General features: G+C 34.0%; 1 protein-coding gene across 4 annotated transcripts in view; it reads left to right on the forward strand.

Moving 5' to 3' along the window:
* The window catches only part of LOC137626001 (uncharacterized), a 77164-nt gene that overhangs the window by 33963 nt on the left and 20277 nt on the right, over window positions 1-22924 (forward strand). For 2 of the 4 annotated variants that reach the window (XM_068357086.1, XM_068357085.1), the window contains exons 2-3: window positions 18106-18148; window positions 19037-19160. In XM_068357086.1, coding sequence (XP_068213187.1) covers window positions 18106-18148; window positions 19037-19160 — 167 coding nt within the window. Of the gene's footprint in view, window positions 1-15587; window positions 15789-18105; window positions 18167-19036; window positions 19161-22924 lie in introns of those variants that run through there. The other 2 variants (XM_068357088.1, XM_068357089.1) reach the window with 2 other exon arrangements.

A 22924-nucleotide genomic window follows, 5' to 3' on the forward strand; every position in this document is an offset into this window, starting at 1 on the left:
CTCCTCTCCTCTCTCCTCTCCTCTCCTCTCTCTCTCTCTTAAAATTAGATACTCTGAACACAAAAGTAAATCTTTATGAAAAAGTATTTAATGTCATTTTACACATATTGATATAATTGTTGCACGTGTATTCCTGTTGAAGTAAATTAGCGTTTCTAGGTATTTTTGTCGACACAGTATCCTAGGAGAAAATCTTTAGAATAAAAATCAACTTTGATGTACCAATATATTGTAAACCTTTAGAATAATATTTTTTTTTCTTCATTTAATTGTAAAAATTCAATCCAGATCTACACATTAATAACCCGGGGGCCCCTAGCTCTTCCGAAGAACAAAATCCTAATTTTATGAATGCGGGTTAGGTCGTGATCTATTGTCTCAGGATCATGAAAAATACATCATAAACTTTAAGGGGGACAGCGGATGAGGGGCGGGCTCATTGGCATGACAATGGGGGAAGACATAATACGTCAGAATTGAATTTAAAACACTAAAAATCTTAGTTGGCATTTCGGCAGGAAGCTGTTCACTAAGGAGGCATGGAATGTATGTACATACACCTCTTATATATATATTATATATATATATATATATATATATATATATATATATATATATATATATATATATATATATATATATATATATATATATATATATATATATATATATATATATATATATATATATGTGTGTGTGTGTGTGTGTGTGCGCGCGTGCCGATTGTGTAATTTTTTTTCATGACATCCCATGAATAGCCTCGCAGTGAATTTTCCATAAAGAAATATTTTTCATAGAGGAATTTGATACGCCTATTCCAAAATTTCCGGTCTACAGGTTCTGCAAATTTCCCACTGAACCCCATAAATTATGGCAGTCATCCAGCCTCAGCGTTTGTCACTTTGATGCATTGCCAATAAAATGGTCATCTCTCGTACCTGAAGCTAATGCAGTCCAATTTCTCCCCCACTTTGTATTTGCCTCAGGAATAAGAGTTACAACCTACTCTACATTTCCGATAAGAAAAACGTTGTACACACCCTTGCATGCGACTTTTTGTATAACATTGGAATACCTTTTCTGTTACATCTATTTTCAAAAATTAATCCGCTTTAACAGGTAGTAGATTGACCAAGGCACCAGTCACCGTTGAGAAACTACCGCTAAAGAGTTATTGGGTCCTTTCACAAGCCAGACAGTTCTACATTGGATCCCTCTCTCTGGTTACGGCTCATTTCATCTTAGCCTACACATGCTCAGAATAGTCCGACCAATTCTTAACATACTCTCCTCTTCCTCATACACTTGACAACACAGAATTACCAAACAATTCTTCTTCTCTCAAGAGGTTAACAACTGTACTGTAACTGTTTAGTGACTATTTTCCTCTTGGTAAGGGTAGAAGATACTATTCAGCTATGGTAAGCAGCTCTTCTAGGAGGACACTTCAAAATCAAACCATTGTTCTCTAGTCTTGGGTAGTGCCATAGCCTCCTTACCATGGTCTTCCACTGTCTTGGGTTAGAGATCTCTTGCTTGAGGTCATATTCCAGCACCCCATTCTATCTTATTTCTCTTCCTCTTGTTATTTTTAGGTTTTTATTCTCTTGTTATTTTCAAGTTTTTATAGTTTATATATGACAGATTTATTTCATTGTTATTATTATTCTTGAACTTTTCGTAGTTTTTTCTTATTTCCTTTCCTCGCTGGGCTATTTTCCCTGTTGGAGCCATTGGACTTATAGCATCCTGCTTTTCCAACTAGGGTTGTATCTTAGCAAGTATTAATGATAATAAGAATAGTAATGGCAGATGATTTAAATCGGTTTTATTCTAGGTATAGAGCACCTATAGATGCTTAGAATTTGGATCGTTTCTAATGTGCAACTATACATTAGCTAGCTCAAAAATTCAAAGTTTTCGTAACTAAAGTCATGCTTGCTCACCCCCAAATATTTATTTATCTATCTATATCTCTCTCTCTCTCTCTCTCTCTCTCTCTCTCTCTCTCTCTCTCTCTCTCTCTCTCTATATATATATATATATATATATATATATATATATATATATATATATATATATATATATATATATATATATATAATGAGTGTGAGTATGTATTGGGCAAGAATAAAAAAAAAAACGTTTGATAGCGATCGGAATGACTTATATTTGTTGATGGTACAATGATACTTGGTAGTCGGGAAGAAAAGCTGCAGAAATTTGCATACTAGAGTGCTAGTGTTTATATAAAGGGAGGGAAAGTTGAAAGTGAATGTCAGTTAATAAGTTAATTAAGTAAGCTAGTTAATAAGGGTATATGGAAACTCAGAAGATAAAGCAACGAATGTTAACATATATCTAACATAGATAACATTGGAATGCATTTAGTTTATTAGAATGGATATTTTGTGGTAGATATTTGCAAAACTTTCTCAGAAAAAAAGATGGGAACTAATGAAATGTTTAGCCTAATTTCTCTTATATAAATAAAGTTGAAGTGGTGTGCTAATGTGAGAAGAAGTAAGAACGGTTCAGATGGACTCTTCGCACACTACGCACCTAATGGAGAAAGAAGGATTTAATAGTTTATAAATATGGGTATATAAGATACAGTCAAAAGGTTAGAATGGGTAAAGAGAAGGTCTTGTGCGTTCTAAGTTGGCCTGTTCATGATGAAAGAATATATGAGAGTATGTTAGAAAAAGGTAAAATTTAGTATTTTAGGAGAAAAATAAACAAAAAGAAGAGATTCAAAAAGTGTTTATTAATATTAGGTAAGAAAAGGGACAGGGAATGGAAGGGCATAATTATCTAGGAAACCAAGACTTGACCGTACAATTGAGGTCAATAGTGCATTGAGAGTAAGGAGGACTGGGCCATGGTGATGCTGACCAGCCTTTGCGTAGTAATATGAAGTGCTTGATGGCATGGAAGATTTCTGCATTGGGTTTCATCTTTACTTTAGCAGTTATAAGGATAAGTGTTACAGTATTTATTTTTCTTCTCGTGTGAAACCAACCTCATATTATGGCAATGGTTCATCTGCGTACGCGGGAAAACAAGCGCGCTTCTAAATTGATAATTTACAATTCTCTTTCAGTCTAGCAGTCAGACTGGCGACTGCTGCAGTTATGAGCACCAGGCCATCTATCACATATATTTCCAAAGAGCAGCGAGATTTTGGGAATCAAATGCCTTCTCTTTAGTTTCGTTTATTCTTACATTGTAAGAGTGGGGCAAATCCTGCACTGTATGTCAACAAAGCTATTTTCCAGATAGGGCAATTTCAGAGCTTTTCATTTTGAGTTACTATCAAACTTGGATATACAGTATATATAGCAGTCATGCAAAGAACATTTTACTGGAGTGACTGATTGAGTGAAAGAGGTATAAGTCAAGATCTCTTTTAGAAAGTGCTTTTATTCAGTTGTTGTTTGTCGTATCAAGTGTAACTTTTCTCTTTATGACTACTTAAGCTGAGCAGATATTTGGCGATGTCATTTTTGCAAGACGATTCTTTGACATACCAAAGAAAGTCATCATTTGAATATTAGTTAAGGGGATTTTTTCTGAATAAAAATCACGGCTGTTGACGTGAAATAAACAAGATAACAGTGGAAAGCCACTTCCCATTTGCCTGTATGCAAGTTGCTGTTTTGACAGGCATTTTAGTGATGTTTTATACAAAAGTATTTTCAGTGTTGCTGAAAAGATTGAATATCTCCACTAATTTCATTAGCCAGGAATGAGATTCATTATCATTCTTTCCTGGAATCAGTGTGACTTGAGCTATTGTGTTGATTTTTATTCCAACTTTAATATACCATAATTCTTAATCTATCCAATAGTATCATCTATACTAACGAGGATTTAGTACAAAATAAATAATACTCTGAGCTGAACTATATTGTGTACTATATCATCATTCAATTGCTACACTGCCAAAGTGTTATTTAATCATAACTACTAAGTTTCAGTGTCTTATTTATCCTGAGAACTGAAAAGAGGTTAGAATCTGTTTAGCGAAGTCAGACTGAAAGATAATTATGTGAAGAGATGGTAATTCTTAGAAATAGAAACACTGTTATCGTTATGAAATGGTTTGGAGCGAAGCCGATTATTAGGAATAGATGAGAGGTGATGATTAGCATATTCAATTATCGTTAATAGTATAATTATGGTGTCATGCCTGGAGACTATGTGAATTACCTGCGTCTTAGTGGTTCTCCAACAAACTTGTTTTATAGGATTCTAAACGAAAATAAATAATAGATCATTCGTCAGTTTTGTAAATAAAACTGACATTGAAGTGACATAGAACGTTTAACGGAAATGGAAACTTTGAAAAATAAAAAGTGACGATGTCAAAAATTTTGCATTTCCCAAGAACTATCAGGGGAATGACCAGAGTTTACAAGTGAAGAGGATTGCTCATTAAACTCATGCAAAACAAAGTAAGTGTGATTTCAAGTCTACCGAGTAGTCTGAGGAACGCTGAGACAGACACTCGAGAAATTCCCTTGAAATCATCCTCTAGAGACTATTGAGAATCACCTCATTCGATGGGTGGACATTGGAGGAGAGATAACGAGGGGCATTCGGAGTATACAAAAGCAAAGATGGTGAAGGTTATACCACAAACAACGTCTTCCCAAGGAAGAGGAAGGAATGAGGTTCATTCTTCAGATAGTAGTCACCATATTTCTATATAACAAAGTTTATCAATTAAAGCTTAAACGACTTTCACAAATCCAAAAACAAGGTATTTAGGTTCCTTTCTGCCTCAATGAATAGAGAAGAATCACGTTTTTTATAAGCATTTCAGTTTGTCTTAGAGAGAGAGAGAGAGAGAGAGAGAGAGAGAGAGAGAGAGAGAGAGAGAGATACGAAGTAATCGGCTAATTTACCTTTGGTTTTTTCATTTCATGATATCTAAACTTTTTTAGTTTTTTACACTGCCAGCATTGCTACCTCCTATTTTCATAGATACTTACGAAGACCGCAATTGGCAGAGGGTTATATACTTGAACCAGTTTTGGAAAGTCAGCAAACTAGTTTCCAAGACGGGAAGCTTCGCTATGCATCTATCAGCGTGATACTTGGATTTTGCACTTGCTACTACTATATCCATGAACCCTAGGAAGAGAGAGGAGAGAGAGAGAGAGAGAGAGAGAGAGAGAGAGAGAGAGAGAGAGAGAGAGAGGAGAGAGAGAGAGAGGAGAGAGAGAGAGAATATTAATTAAATAACCTTAAGAAGAGAGGACTTCCTTTAAAAGAAAATAAATTTATACTAGTATTGGTGTACATTTTTCTTGTTACCTAATCATAACAAGATGTACTAAAATATATGAGCACATTGGCCCAATAGGCCTGAAGCAAAATAGTAAAATTAATCTGGTGTACTGAAGAGGTTTTACAAAAGAAATATATGATAATTTCACATCGAAGGGGCTTAACACCCATAGTTCAAGACAATGATATACAAGGCAATGATGAATAGCGCAATATAATTTTTATAAAGACAATAATTGTGGTTCTGATATAGAGGTTCTGTTCCTTTGTAAGAAATGACGATGTTTTTTTTTTTTTTCTTTTTTTTTTCTAAAGCAAGTGAAATTTCTGTAAGGTACTAAATTGAGAAATGTTTGCTTTGACTTTAATACAATTATATCAACGGATACTTGTCATGTCCATTCAGTTATGATAATCGATAAAAGGCAGGTGCTAAAGAATAATGAAATCTGTAGTTGGAAAAAAGAGTCCTAACATGAAAGCAGCACAGGGTCGCTGCTTCGCATACAGTAGCAATAAGAGTGACAGTGGTTGGAGTTTTTATTGAGCTGAGAGATCACTGATGGCTCGGTGGCGAATTTGACATCCAGCAAGCAAACCTGTTCACTTCCTTTACGAGATGGAAGCTTCGGCATTTATATCTCTGTGACCCAAAATGTCTATGACTGATTACAGTATGCATTCTTGCGTGTGCGCATTTACCATTTTACTGACAAAATTCTGCTGTCTGTGTTCTCTTTATATTCTGACGTCAATAGTGTCAAATGCTGTATTACGGAATTCATTTCAAACCTTATTAAAATCTTTGGGGAAATTTCGAGATATTTCTTGCTCTTCTTGCTAGACCACTCTGAGAGTCATACCTCCTTCCCCCGCTGCCGTCCCCTAACTTCGAGCGCCACCCATAATTGGGGCGGGAAAGTACGTAAGCGAAATTAATGGGTCTGTCTGTCGCAACGTCTTCACCTGGTGGCCAAGGCGTGCATCATGGTCGCTTCTGAGAGCTTCTCCCTCGAGAAGACCACATTGAAGCTTTATGGAGATTATGATGGTTGGTTTAGCTTTCCGACTGTTGCACCAGCAATTGACAAAGAAATTTGTACGCATATGGTTAATGTATTCATGGTTATTACTGAGGTCAATTAGTCTATGCTAATTGGTAGACCTTTCAGTGGCTGATTTAAAATTCAAGATGACTTCGCCTGAGGTTAGTATACTCTATTGAGGTGTCGGCAGTCAAGAAAGACACGTTCTTTGAAGAATTCAATTTTGTTTTGATACAAGGGAAGTGAGAGAGAGAGAGAGAGAGAGAGAGAGAGAGAGAGAGAGAGAGAGAGAGAGAGAGAGAGAGAGAGAGAGAGAGAGAGAGAGGATAATTATAAATTATCACGACACGTGGATCTGTACGCCAACGAAAAGTTCGTGTGAAGAAAATATACATTTACCGTTTTAAACATTCATTCTAATACTAAAATTTGTTTTACCTAATTCTTATTTTCAGACATATATAATGGGAGATCTGTAGCATCATTATGTTCTAATTAATATGGAAGTCAATTTTTATAAGAACGTAAGTGCCGATTATATTGGATTATCCATTTGTTGATGAGATACCTTAAATCTCTGGGAAATAATAATGAAAGGTTCGCCTTAATGGACAGGACAGGACAGGACAAGACAGCGGGGAATCGCCGAGATAAGGAGATCTTATTTTATGAAAAATAAAAATAAAAATAAAAAAAATAAAAAATCTGTCCTTATAAAGCAACCATGGCCTATTCTTTTTTTTTGGTAATTTTTTTTTCTAGAGTTTATTAGCCACCAAAAAAACCGGTGACAATAAAAGCTCAGAAAAGGTCAGCACAAAATACTCTATTTCGGCGAGATCTGGATAAGATCTCATTTTCTGTGTTCTTCGGCACATATGAGATACTTTGATTGGCCAATAGCTGCCAACCTATGACATTATTGCGTTAGGGGCATGTGATTTTGATAAAGTGAATTTACAGTACCGTAGTGTTAGTCACTTGAAATTTTGTTTCTAATAAGATCATCTGATATCGACAAACTAATTGCTCTAGGTAGAGAGAGAGAGAGAGAGAGAGAGAGAGAGAGAGAGAGAGAGAGAGAGAGAGAGAGAGAGAGCAAATTCAGATACTCCTGGAAATCAAAAACTTTTCTATAGACAATCTTACATCATAACGAGGCTCTGGATCCCCATTTCTTATAAAGATTCTTCAGATATAATAAAAACTCATGCATAACGCACATCTATTTTTATCTGGATTGGAGTCTCTCTCTCTCTCTCTTTCTCTCTCTCTCTCTTACCGTACAGAAACACGAACTTGAACCTAAATGTTTTATGATAATTGCATCCATTTATTCATGAAGAAAGCGTCTCTCTGCAAAGTGGTTTCCTCATGTGTGCATGAGAATATAAATTTTGTAATTTTGTCTATATATCTGCAAAGATAACAGACGCATAACGCCATAAAATTCACACTTTGTGTAAGTTGGTGTTATATCGACATGAATACACACACTTATATATATATATATATATATATATATATATATATATATATATATATATATATATATATATATATATATATATATGTGTGTGTGTGTGTGTGTGTGTGTGTGTATCTTTCCTGTCACGTTCAGCGGCATTGCCAGACGTATGACTACTGGGTCTCTCCCCGTCCCTCGGATAGGGGGAAGAGAGGGTAGTCATACCCTGGTGAAAGGGGTTGTAGTTAGGAAAGTGTGCATTCTTGTCATTTCTGACGGCTCGTGTACACTAGTGTATATATATATATATATATATATATATATATATATATATATATATATATATATATATATATATATATATATACTGTATGTCTTTATTATAGCTACACAAGGAAAAGTGAAAGACTTGATGTGAGTTAGTACTTTCGTCTTATTAGTGACGGATTTCGACGATGTCTCTAACAAGAAGAAAGGACTAACTCGTATCAAGTCTTTTCACTTTTCCTGTTAGTGGCTATACTACATACATACATACATATACGCACACACACACACACTATATATATATATATATATATATATATATATATATATATATATATATATATATATATATATATATATATATATATATATATATAGTAAGTTGGCCAGGCCAGTAGCCAGTAAAGGGTTATTGGATCCTTTGACTGCTTAGTCAGTATCACATTGGATCCCTCTCTCTGGTTACGGCTCGTTTTGTTTTTGCCTTCTTATACACCAAATAGTGTGGTCTATTTTGTCCACATACTCTTCCGTCCTCATACACCTAACAACGCTGTGATTTCTCATCAGTTCTTCTCAACTCAGGGGGTCAACTACTGCAATGTTATTGTTCAGTGGCTACTTTCCTCTTGGTAAGGGTAGAAGAGACTCTTTAGCTATGGTAAGCAGCTCTTCTAGGAGAATTACACTCTGAAATCAAACCAACGTTCTCTAGTCTTTTTAGTGCTATAGCCTCTGTACCAATGTATCCCACTCTTTGATTAGATCTCTTGCTTGAGGGTACACTCGGGCACGCGATTTTTACCTTGTATCTCTTCCTTTTGTTTTTATGAAGTTTTTATGGTTTATATAAGACATATCTAATTTAACGTTGTTAATGATCTTAAAATATTTGATTTCAATTGCTATTACTTCTTTTCCCATTTATTTATTTCATTGTTACCTTTCCTCACAGAGCTAATTTTTCTCTGTTGGAGGCCTTATAGTTACAGCATCCTGCTTTTCCCACTATTGTTGTAGCTTAGCTATTGATATATATATATATATATATATATATATATATATATATATATATATATATATATATATATATATATACATATATATATATATATATATATATATATATATATATATATATATATATATATATATATATATATATATATATATATATATATATGTGTGTGTGTGTGTGTGTGTGTGTGTGTGTGTGTGTGTTTGTATGTGTGTGTGTGTGTGTGTGCAAAAGGCCACAGCCTTTGACGCCGTCATGCTTATGATGGATCAGAATAAACTAACGATAAATATCATCTGGGTGACCTCTTGGATGATGAAATGTTTTTCTTTAAAATTCCGCACATTCAGGCATATTAAGAGTAAATGACCGTTCAAGAGAATTCTGATACGACAGAGCGCTCTCCTATCTCTCTCGACCCTGATATCATCGTCTTTAATGATAGTTACTAAAACATACTGATAGCAACGGGACAGGTGTTCTTTCAATACCCACTCTTCACACTTTTCTCTTGTTAGTATCTTCTTCAACTGTTAGCCTAAGGTCTCTCTCTCTCTCTCTCTCTCTCTCTCTCTCTCTCTCTCTCTCTCTCTCTCTCTCTTATACAGACCAAAAATTAAGGTCTGGGAACGACAACTAGCTTTTACATCTCCCTAAATACTATGTATTTCATTAGGTTATCATGTATTTCACCAAACAATGTTTTTGCTATATCTGACTGGCTGATTTACCTTTCCTGTAGCCTACTTGATAGTGTATTTTTATTTAATCCCTGCGCTATGATAATAGAAATATTCTTTGTTAAACAATCTAGTATTGTCAAATATTTTTTCCTTATTGTTATATCTTATCTTTAGATTTCTATTCCACTTGTCCGTCCACTTCACCAAACCCCTCTTTTGTATCACCCCCTCCCCCCGGATATTTTTTTTTATTCCCGATCTCTGACGTCAAAGCCCTCTCGTGCTAGATAAGACAAGGATAAGATAGGCGACCAAAGTATTCCATCGATCTGTCCAAATCTCGTGGTGGTTTTAATTCAACAATCTTTAAAAAGAAGGAAAAACAGACTACCCTCATATTGAATTACTGTTCATTTTGTTAGCTTTCATCATAGGTGGAAAAATATATACCATATAGTGATTAAGAAAAAAATATAACTATAACTCACCAAAGTTGTTTATGTTTGTTAGTCTCGACTTATTCCTTCAACAAACATTGCATACTCGTAACGATTTCTGACGACTCACTTTACATTCCCGAAGAATCTGATCAACTGTTTTAAGAACCATAAGTCGTTTAAGGACACTCTTAGCAATTTTGACCGATGATCAACTTTTGTATGATGTATTTGTAAGATATTTCTTCATACTTCAGAATAACCATGTTTCGTGGTCGAAGCCGTTGTACTATACTTGAATTAGCCCCATAAACCATTTATACATAACCTTAGGACTTACTATGCATTTCTGGTAAAAAAACAGTGTGTTTTTCTTTAATATCTCCCATACTAATTACTTGATCAGAATGGTACTTTGACACAACACTCTATAGAGTTCCCCGTAATTTCTGATACTTTAATGCAGGGATGGCCAACCTTTTTTTTCCCATGCACCATTTTTTTTTTTCACTTCTAATTCAGATGCGCCACATCCTTTAAGTATGGTAATATTGACATATTTGGCAGTTATACATTTAATCATATATATATATATATATATATATATATATATATATATATATATATATATATATATATATATATATATATATAATTTATATATAAATGATAGTGTGGACAGATGTAACAGTTGTAATGGAAATGATTTAACATAAATACAAAGTAAACTGTACTTACTTTATTGACACTTTGAATCTGCATTGATAATATTCATTAGTTATTTCTGAAAGTACTAATAAAAATATATGAGCATAATTAACATAAACATAACTAGGTCTAATGAGACTTGACTTTGCTTTGCTTTCACCAAATCTGTAATATTAGGAGTTAAATTAATAACTGGGAGCACCAGACAGTTCTTCAGATTTGAATCGGATAGTCACGACCTCAGTTTGTTCTTGATAATTTTCATGGATGAAAATGCTTGCTCGTATCTGTATGTTGCTCCAAAGCGACAGGCATAACTTGGGCAAAATTTCTCAGTTCTGGAAAATATTCACCCGGTAATGATCGCATAAAATTAAGCATTTCAGATGGACTTGGGAGTAAGGGAAGCTCATTAAGTTTACACTTCAGTACTGAATTTGCTCTTAGATCAATAAGTTCCATCTGTATATTACTAGCTCTCTTCAGAATTTTATTTTCAGTAAGTGAAAAGGGATTTATCAATGCAAGCATGCAATCATCTTCAGCAAAATCACTGAAACGACTATCAAAGGCCTCTTGCAGTAATATTTTTTCAATGTATTCTGTAAAATTGGTATCATCTTCAGCACATTAAAGTTCAATACATTGTCCAATGTCATTAATTAAGGAGTTTACTCATGTCATAATAAAGCCCATGCCAAGTAAATCGGGTAAGTAGTTCAAGCAATTGGAATACCTACACTGGCCCGTCCCTCCCCTCTCATTCCCTCCCTCTGTCTAGACCCTCCTATCCCTCTAGTAATCCCCATTCCAAGTCTCTCCGACGTCGCTTACTCTATTTTTTCAGTAACCAGTTATATTTGTTAACAACTGATAACTTCCAAAGAAGTTGGAGGATTATTGTAGATGTCTTTAGGTTGAAATTTTCTCTGCATGTATCTTAACAGATTGAAGTACTAAACCTTTAAACTATGACCCGGTGTTTACAATAAAACTGGTGTAAGCAAACGTAAGAAATACACTTGTAAAATTCCTTTTATATTGTTACATAAGTCGGCAAGGATTTCTATCCGAAGATTAAAACACTTTGTAATCCAATACAAAATATAAAAGATTGAAATGAAACGGAAATATTTCAAATCTAACAAACAAGTATTTTGCCGCTTTTCTCAACTTCTCACAATCACGAAAAGAAAAGAAAAATATCTTTCACGTATCAAACCGGCTGCCATACGATTGTTTAAAGGCAAGATATGTATTCATTTATGTACTAGGATTTTACTGTAATATATTTTCACCGCATATATTTCATATTTCCATACGACTTCGTACATCGAAGTTTTCCTTACCGGATCGTTGACTAGAATAAATTAATTTTTCTTTTATAGAATTCTTTTCTATCACTAACGCTGAATCTATCTTCCTTTTGCACTTTTTTCAATAATGAAGTATAAGCTACGTACACATTTAGAACCAAATGATGGGATTGGCAAACAGAAAAATGGCATAAACAACCCGTAGAGTGTGAACATTAAACCATAATGGGCTGTACTTAACGTTTGGATAAAAACGAAGTTAAGCTTGATCGGACTCTGGTATCCTATCAATTCTCCCATTGGACCTCCAAAGCTATTTCAATAAAACCTGATTATCAATCACCTTGCAACTTCAATTTCGATGGAAGTCTTAAAATGGATGACAGAAGTATGAATGTAAATTAAACCAAATTCTGTGATAAAATCCTACTCTCTGTATATATGAATTTAGAAGTACTTTTTTCATCAGATATAAAAAAACAGGCTTGAGTCTCTCTCTCTCTCTCTCTCTCTCTCTCTCTCTCTCTCTCTCTCTCTCTCTCTCTCTCTCTCTCTCTCTTTACATATATACTGTATAAACACATATATATACATATATATATATATATATATATATATATATATATATATATATATATATATATATATATATATATATATATATATATATATATATATATATATATATATATATATATATATATATATATATATATATATATATATATATATATATATATATATATATATATATACATATATGTAAAAGTATATATATATATATATATATATATATATATATATATATATATATATATATATAAATATATATATATATATATATATATATATATATATATATATATATATATATATATATATATATATATATATATGCATATATATATATACACACACACACACACAAATATATATATATATATATATATATATATATATATATATATATATATATATATATATATATATATATATATATATATATTAAATCCGTATATCAAGCGTCATATTTGTTTATGGCGTTGTATTAGAATGACTTGATTATGGCACTAATGACCTATAAAGTTAAGATGTCAGAACACTTTCAATCAATGAATTATTCGTGATCATTATATTTCTTCAAATTCCTCTTTGACTTCAGCCGGCACAAAGACACCTATCCTGTTTTCGGAAATCGGAGTATGAGCGAAGGTGGAATATTTCATTTTCTTTGCATCATCTGACATTGTCTTTTCTCAAGTGTCTCTTACCAGGTAGTGACGCAATTGGGTCCCGGTCTGCAGCTTATCGCAGACTCTTGGATTCCAGGGGTTACTTAGAGGAAGGGATAGGTGAAGGGCTGTGGAATGTTGAAGTTATCTGAAGGAAAATATGCATTTCTGCATAGTTTTCTATGGTTCTTAGAGATATATTGGTTTATCTATGATGCTGAGTAACATACTAATGGCTGTGCTGTGTGTGTGTGTGAGAGAGAGAGAGAGAGAGAGAGAGAGAGAGAGAGAGAGAGAGAGAGAGAGAGAGAGAGAGAGAGAATTTATAGTCTTTTTACAGAAAGAATACCGTTACGTCTTCATGATAACCAAACATGGTTTTTTTCTTTTGTTAAGAAAAAAAAATAAGAAAAGCGCGTAGGTTTACGAAACAGAAAAAAAGAGAAGATAGTATTAGCCATGACAGAGTAATATTATAGTAGGATTGCAGTGGTAATTTGTATTATTTAATGAGGCAGAAAGAAGAAAAGCAGCAATGGTTGCAAAGATAATATTATACATGAATTTTGGATACGCAAAACCTTCGATATCAAAACTTGTTATTACACACAAACATTCGAACTCAAGTCTAATGTCAGAGGATGAGTGTCTCGTTGCTTAAATGTCTTTTACAAAGCCCAACACGAGTGCAATTACGGCGTGTCTCCGAAACAAAAGATAAAAGGAGGATCTTGTAAATGCATGGCGACCTGAACTACCTGATTAAATAATTACAAACAAAGGTAAAAGATAAGATATTACAAGAAATTATATATATATTTTTCTTATCTGCTCCTTAACAAGAACAGCCGCATCTGGGTTGAGACAAATATAGTGAACATTTCCATACATCTTTACCATGAAACAAGAGATTATATATATATATATATATATATATATATATATATATATATATATATATATATATATATATATATATATATGTGTGTGTGTGTGTGTGTGTGTGTGTGTGTGTGTGTGTTTGTGTGTGTGTGGTAACAGCATTATCAAAAGCTGTTTATCAACTGGAGATAAACCAAAAAATCCCTGCGTTCAGTGCTACCTTTAGCAACCAATAAAATGATCAGCTTCAAATGAAAGCTTCAACATAGAGTTAAACTGGCAGTATTGTTGTGGCATGGACTGTTCGTGTAACTACATTTTTTTGTTTTCCGATTCCTATATTAAAACATATATAATAATAGTATACAAAAAGTTTTCCAACAAAATTGAAAAGGTAATGTACAAACAGCCTATCGACTCAATAAAATTACGTATATATAAGAGAATGAAATATCTTTTGACAGTTTACTTTTTTGCTTTGAATACATACACACACACACACACACACACACACACACACACACACACACACACACACATATATATATATATATATATATATATATATATATATATATATATATATATATATATATATATATATATATATATATATTTATATGTATGTATGTATGTCTGTATATATGTATATCGTTATATCTTCATTTCCTTTCCGTACTAGGATAAATCTCTTGTTGGAACCCTTGAGCTTTTAGCATCCTAATCTTCTTATTATAGGTGTAGCTTGGATAATAATAATAATAATAATAATAATAATAATAATAATAATAATAATAATAATAATAATAATAATAATGAGATGTATTTAATGAGGTGTGCTTACCCGAGGAACTCGAGGCCACATGCTTACGACGTCAACTTCCTAACCAATGGACTTAGCAGTAGGCTACAGTTGGCAAGCCTTGGTAAATTAGCTATTTAGATTTTTTTTTCTAGTAAACTTCAATGATTTTCTTTTCTCTCGTTATATTCTTTTCATATCCCTCAACTTCATCCAAACACCTGGTTTTTTTTCGATCTTCTTGTGTGCAGGTGTTACCTGTTTCAGCGTTAGCACTTCGCCATTCACAAATCCTGGTCCATTCACGTGGGTGTAAATTCTTGAGGCGATAAAACCGATCTTTCTCAGAAGAACGGTGCCGTGATCGTGATAGCTGAGAGCCGAAGTTATAAAGTGATCTGATTATTATGGTTATCGACAGTCTTACTTAGGCAGTGACGGTAAGCTGGACCAACCGATCGCACTAACTCATCGCAAACATTCCGGGGCTCCCAATCTATCATCTTAATTTTCACCCATTCCATTCATCTCTGTCGACTTTGATACAAGAAGTATATACTCAACTTGGATTGGATTCTAAACGAACTCAAGATGGTTTTTGATGATCTTTTTGGATCGAGTTTATGAAGCTAAGGTGATTTCCCCCAAATGTTTTCCAAAAATACTATCTATAGCAATATTGATAATTAAATCTTCTTATCAGTTTTATCAAGAGATTATTATAAAACCTTTGTATGATTGTCACTGAATTTGACTTGTAAGTGGTTGTGCATAGCTGAATCAACCTAATTTACAAAAATATTTCATCGACATAATATTAAATTTGCTTTTGATAAGAGTTTTGCTTTGAATTTTTTATTTTTAATGTTATTGGACGATATTGAGTTATCATTATAATCATCATAATTATGCAAGTCATTCAAGAACTCTGTGTATAAGTAAAGTCTAAGACTTCTTTACTGTGCATTAAAATTCATAGATAAACGGTTTCTGACTTCCCTGCCCAAACATAGTTTGTCACTACAAAAATTGCAATCGCTGAAAGATTGATACATGTCCTTATAAATAAGAATGACATCCTAAAAATGGCTCCGCTCAAAATATTTTCTGGCCCGTCATGTACAGTATGTGTACGAGACGGAATTCATTCAGATTCACAATGACAACTGGTTGGGTATCAAGCCAGAACTTATCTATTTTGGATCCTCAATGGACAGAATGATTCAGCATCTTCAGTTTATGCTAGTCTTCCTGAGTCGGAGGAATTGTTAAATTCTATGAATATTGAGAACCTAGAAATATGCGATTCTGGTATTTACAATGCAAGGCTATAAACACGCGACCAGACGATTTGCATAAGACGTTTCAGGTTCCCAGACAATACCAAGGTTTACATATTATAATGTTATAGTGGACGAGGCTTGAATGAAGTTGGGCAATAGAAGAAAACACCTGTGTATAAGTAACGTGGTCAGAATGAAAGTCTTTAATTGTACAAACTTCACTACAACTTGTTGAATATAGACGTCTAGTTGAACAATGAAAACAAAAATTGAAATGTGATCTATCTAGTATCTGTCCTACTACTTCCGAGTGTTTCTCTTGGCGTATTAATTGATCGATAGATTGATTGATTGATTGATTTGAGGTTTTCTAGCATCTTGACATCTAAGGTCTCTTAGCATATCATGGCATGTTTATGTGACCGGTCATATCTCTTATAAGGTAAACAGAGATACGGGGCTCCACCTCCGTCCCCAATAACGCTCTCTCAATGATTGGAAACTCCCGCTACAACAGGTTTCTGTGGTTAGTTCCGAATACCGCTCTTCTTCCTTAAGGGAACGGAGCTCAGCCTAGCATTTGAGACGTTGACTCTCATTGACATAATATTCGACCTCACCAGGGTCTAATGGGCGCTATGGTTTACGGGCTTCCAATGCAAGAGCCCGTGTCTTGCTATAGACAAGGCAATCTACAACGAACGAACGGGCGACTTCCAACGGTAGAAGCTTCATCAGGTTCACCACTTAAGGAAAATAGCGATGGTGCTCAGATGCACATTGCATCCTGTGCCAGGGCTCTTGGCAACCCCTTTCTACCGGGGACGATGCCAGTCAAAGAAGCTAGAGTACAGCAATAGGCTTTGGCAACTGAGGATGAAGGTGGTTGAGGGAATAATGTTTACAATGCTAATATTGACCGATGCTACTTCACACGAAGATCGCTAAGTCACTGCTAGCCTGCTCTTGGGAGGACCGGCCCTCTTGTTTACCTTATATTCATTGTTTTGGATAACCGCGTCTCTGAGGCCAAACCCAGCCCAGTCCCAATTCCCCTACAGAACACCTATCCCAGGATGAACCTGTCGATTTAATAAGCGTTTTGGTATCGATGTATTTTGGACTGGGTTGTGACAGACGGGACGTAATCCCCCAAAATCAGGAAACAACACTCGTGAGTCCAAACACGAAATTTGTAAAACAAAAGTAAAAAGAAATCCTATGTGATTGATATTATTAACATGGATTATTAACAAAAAATATTCATAGATGCTGATAAGAAGTTAATTTTCTCTCGTGTTACAAATTTGAAAATCGAAAATGAAAGCGAGCGGGAAGAATGTCATGAGTCGATCAAAGAGATTTACAGTAGCTAAGAAGAAACACCGATTACTTATTTTCAAGGTCATCTTCACCGTGTTCTCTCTCTCTCTCTCTCTCTCTCTCTCTCTCTCTCTCTCTCTCTCTCTCTTTCTTTCACGCGCGCGTGCGCGCGCTTCAGAACCAGATAGAGTGATGTTTATAATAACAATAGGTAAGAACCACAGATGATATTTCATTCTGTGACTATTTGATAAGCTAAAATTACATACAGCAAAGATCATTATGCCCAATGCTTGATTTTTATAAGCAAATCATTAATAATGATATTTTCTTGTTTCTTTTTAGATTGACATATTGTGCCATTATCCTGCTGGTGCTGCTGTTCGTGGTAAGGACTTGAGAAATTGTAAGACATCTTCTCCATTGTGAATAAGAGAAAATAAAAGTTTTATCTCTTCTTGAAAGGAATTCTTACTTTGTAGGAAGGAACTCTTTTCAGACTTGAACTATCATTTAGTTGAAAAAAAAATTGTATCGAAAGATCTAACTATATAGTGCCCTCCTGTTTATATGTAGCCTATGCACACATACAGTATTTTACGTATATATAAAATATATATATATATATATATATATATATATATATATATATATATATATATATATATATATATATATATATATGTGTGTGTGTGTGTGTGTGTGTGTGTGTGTGTGTGTGTGTTCAAATATAAAGACACAAATACCCCATAATATCCAATTCATAAATCTTGGGAAGAAATACAAAAGTGCAATTGCTGGTATGATAAGTAATTCTCTCTAGCCAGGGTACAAACTCATTGATAGCTGAGTGGTTTAAATCTTTATCGTGTAATTCTGTTTTGCTCTGAGGCATAGGTCCAAATCTCGCCTCGGGAGATTCATTTATCATAGAATGAATTTCCTTTTTGGCGTTTCTTCCCAAGATTGAACGAATTTGATAAGAAATACACGTGGCTCAGTATCAAAATGTATGAAAATCACATGTGATAGTGACAAAACTATCATATTTTATGCACTAACACACACACACACACACACATATATATATATATATATATATATATATATATATATATATATATATATATATATATATATATATATATATGTGTGTGTGTGTGTGTGTGTGTGTGTGTGTGTGTGTGTGTGTACAGTAATTTCATACATAATGAATTGCATGCATACGTAAACATGTTGAAGCATAGTCAATAATCTTAATTTTCGCCTTCTTCAGGGCTCAGCAATGGGGGTAGGTGAGCCGTACAGGTATTTCGCTTCGGCTGCGCAATCGGACGTCTGCCTCTCTCTCAGATATCGGAAAACTCTGACGGCGTGTTGCAATGAGACCGACCCAATGCGTAAGTAGCCATTGATGTCTTTTTTCTGAAGCAAATATGTTTAGTAAATGATAGCAAGCGTTTTCTTGTTTCATACTCTGTGTAATGTGTTTATTGATGTTTTATTTTCCACTATTCAAACTTTTTTATTTCAAGTTTTGTCAGCAAATGGATGCAACGAAATGTTTGTCTTTAGAGTTCTCTTGCTTGAGGGTACCCTCAGCCACACTATTCTATCTAATTTCTCTTCCTCTTGTTTTCTTAAAGTTTTTATAATTTATATTGGAGATAAATATTTTGAGATTAATGTTGAAATAGATATCTCCAATATAAATTATAAAAACTTTAAGAAAACAAGAGGAAGAGAAATTAGATAGAATAGTGTGGCTGAGGGTACCCTCAAGCAAGAGAACTCTAAAGACAAACATTTCGTTGCATCCATTTGCTGACAAAACTTGAAATAAAAAAGTTTGAATAGTGGAAAACAAAACATCAATAAACACATTACACAGAGTATGAAACAAGAAAACGCTTGCTATCATTTACTTGTTTCCTTTCCTCACGGGACTATTTTCCCTATTGGAGCCCCTGGGCTTACAGCATTCTGCTTTTCCAACTAGGGTTGTGGCTTAGCAATTGATAATGGTAATTGATGATAATAATTAGCTTAGTTCTAGATTCATATTTTCCTACAAATTTGCATGCAAGTGAACAAAATGTGTATTTGGGAATTGAATGCTTTCTTGTTTTTTTTATTCCGTAAAGGAAAATAAGAATATGTAAACCAATGTCTTTTTATGTAGTCTCTGATGTATAAGGTGTACATACCTGCGAGTAAACCAAATTAGTTTTACACCATGAGACGTTCGTTTGTTACTCACTTTGTCTGTGCAAACAAGTGCAAGTGAATTTTATATATCAAAAGATTAATTTTCTGACTTTGCCATTAGCTTTCCGGGTACAATTGCATGTCAGTTAAACAAAGCTTTCAAAAGAGAACCGAGTTTTTAAACTTGCTGTACACTTAATGATTTGGCTAAACTTACTCTCAATAATATAGCTCCCGTATGCACATCGACAATCATTCTATCATCCAGCAGCCTCCAACAACATATGGACATTGTGCCCAATAAATCGTATGTGGCTCTTTCAAGCACCAAGTATTAATGTCAGAAGAGGGGTAATTCTGAAATAGGGCGAACATTTAGGCACTTGTTTTATCTTTTGAGGAATCCTCGCTTAACTGCTCACATGCAGCCTTTCCTAAGTCTTTGTTTACAGTTCTAGGATTATTATTATTATTATTATTATTATTATTATTATTATTATTATTATTATTATTATTATTATTATTATTATTACTTGCTAAGCTAAAACCTTAGCTGGAAAAGCAGGATGCTATAAGACCATGAGCTCCAGCAGGGAAAATAACCCAGCGACGAAAGGAAAAAAGTAAGAATAAAAAATTAAGAGTAACATGAAATAAATATCTCCTATATAAACTATTAAAACTTTCACAAAACAAAGGGAAGAGAAACAAGACAGAACAACGTACCCGAGTGTACCCTCAATCAAGAGAAATCTAACCCAAGACAGTGGAAGACCATGGTATAGAGGCTATGAAACTACCCAAGACTAGAGAACAGTGGTTTGATTTTGGAGTGTCATTCTCCTAGAAGAGCTGCTGACCATAGCTAAAGTCTCTTCTACCCTTAACAAGAAGAAAGAGGCCACTGAACAATTACAGTGCAGTAAACCCGTGGGTGTAGAAGAATTGTTTGGTAATCTCAGTGTTGTTAGGTGTATAAGGACAGAGGAGAATCTGTAAAGAATAGGCCAGACTATTCGCTGTGTGTGTGTGCGCGTGTGTTTGTAGGCAAAGGGAAAATGAACCGTAACCAGAGAGAAAGATCCAATGTAGAACCAGCTGGCCAATCAAAGGACCCCATAACTCTCTAGCGGCCGTATCTCAACGGGTAGCTGGTGCAGCCAGTAGTAGAAATTAGCTTTAATAAAACAGATATTAATTGAACGATCAGGAAAAAGAACAACTTCTTAAATAAAATCTCTTGTTTACAACTCGAGTTCATTACTATTAAACTTATCAAATGAACAGCCGAGGAATTATTTTTCAAAACGGAAGGATTCTATCGGAGAAACATGAAGAAGGAAGCAGTACTTGTTATATATAAATGGTAATTTAATGATATTCTACATTCCATCTCCGTCATTAATTTCAGTATCCAGATTATGAAAAAATATGATGAAGAATAAGGATGAAAACAACGAGAAGTACATCTACCGAGATTAAAATCCAGTAGTTCTTAAAATATTAGATTTCTGATTATGAAAGAAAACATGAAATAAACGAGGCATCCATAAATTGCCAATACATGATTTATGAAGCAGTCAGTGAGGTATCCTGAATTACGATCGAGCTGTTACGGCGTCTTTTGATTATTGAAAAACCTATATAATCTAAAAGCTGGTTTGCCTACCCCAGGCATTAGAGACGAATTTAACTAACGTTAGACTAGCTTCTTGTTATCATTGTCCAACTAAGTGCAGAAGACAAACTTTTGCTGTATCCACGAGTCCGTAGGAATTTCTTTACCCATTGACTTCCGCCATTATTTTCAAAAGTTTGATATGAGAGAGAGAGAGAGAGAGAGAGAGAGAGAGAGAGAGAGAGAGAGAGAGAGAGAGAGAGAGAGAGAGAGAGGCAGGCGATATTAACTAATTTTCGATACATCTATAATGCAGAGAATATTTGAAGAAATTGTCTAAAATGCACGTGCCATAATTGAAGTACCCATTAAATGGACTGGAATAACACAAAATGAGTGATGACAATGAAAACATTATTCCATGTGAGGATGCAGCCTACCAAGCTACTGGTTTTGTAAAGCGCTTTTTCGTGCAGGGAGTTGCATTGATATCATAAGAGAGGAAAGTCATAACGTTAAATCTTTTTTTCTAATGGAAGCTTGTATGACAAATTTCACCCCATATTTTTCAAAATTAATAAAGATTTAATATAATATAATTCAAATTAAAGATTTGGATATCATTTAAAATTATATTTTTCGAGGAATTGATTACCGACATATATCAGATGATGACCCGCCGTTTATTACTACAGTATTTAGGTTTTGTATAAATTATCGGGGTAAATTCATCAATTATCCCTTTTGTGTTCAACTAAGCATTCACTTCATCAGATAAGTTGTTTCTGCGTCAGAATACAGCGGTCTTTTGGAAATCTTCCATTAAAAGATTACACTAAAAGTGATTAAAAGCATAAAATATTGTAAATTTCTCGTATTTTGGATCTATCAAGGGGCTTTCATGAGTTGGCTCTTGACCTACTACTCATCATTAGACTTGATATATTTTATTAAATAAGATTACAATTTAACCGATGAAAAATATCGATTTCCAGCTCCTTTTTCGCTTTACATTTTATATGAGATCGTTTTCAAATAGAGGTCACAGCGGATGGCCTGTTTCTTTGTTTCAAATTCGCTATGAGCGGATAACTGAATAGAATTCAACCGTTCCTAATAAAAACGACATTCAGTAATGCAATTGGGTGAATATCGAATAGATATCTGCTGAAGTTTGGCAGCCATTCTTACAAGTTTACTCTCAAAATTGACTTTCTCTGCTTGATTAGCATAGCGCCAGACATCAAGGTTACTGAATTGTTAAGTGTTTGAGAAGACATCCATGAATATTTATCCATCAGAGAATTACTTTGCAGACCGAAAAATATAAATTTCAAT

The sequence above is a fragment of the Palaemon carinicauda genome, chromosome 33, assembly GCF_036898095.1.
Source record: "Palaemon carinicauda isolate YSFRI2023 chromosome 33, ASM3689809v2, whole genome shotgun sequence".
Lineage (NCBI taxonomy): Eukaryota > Metazoa > Arthropoda > Malacostraca > Decapoda > Palaemonidae > Palaemon > Palaemon carinicauda.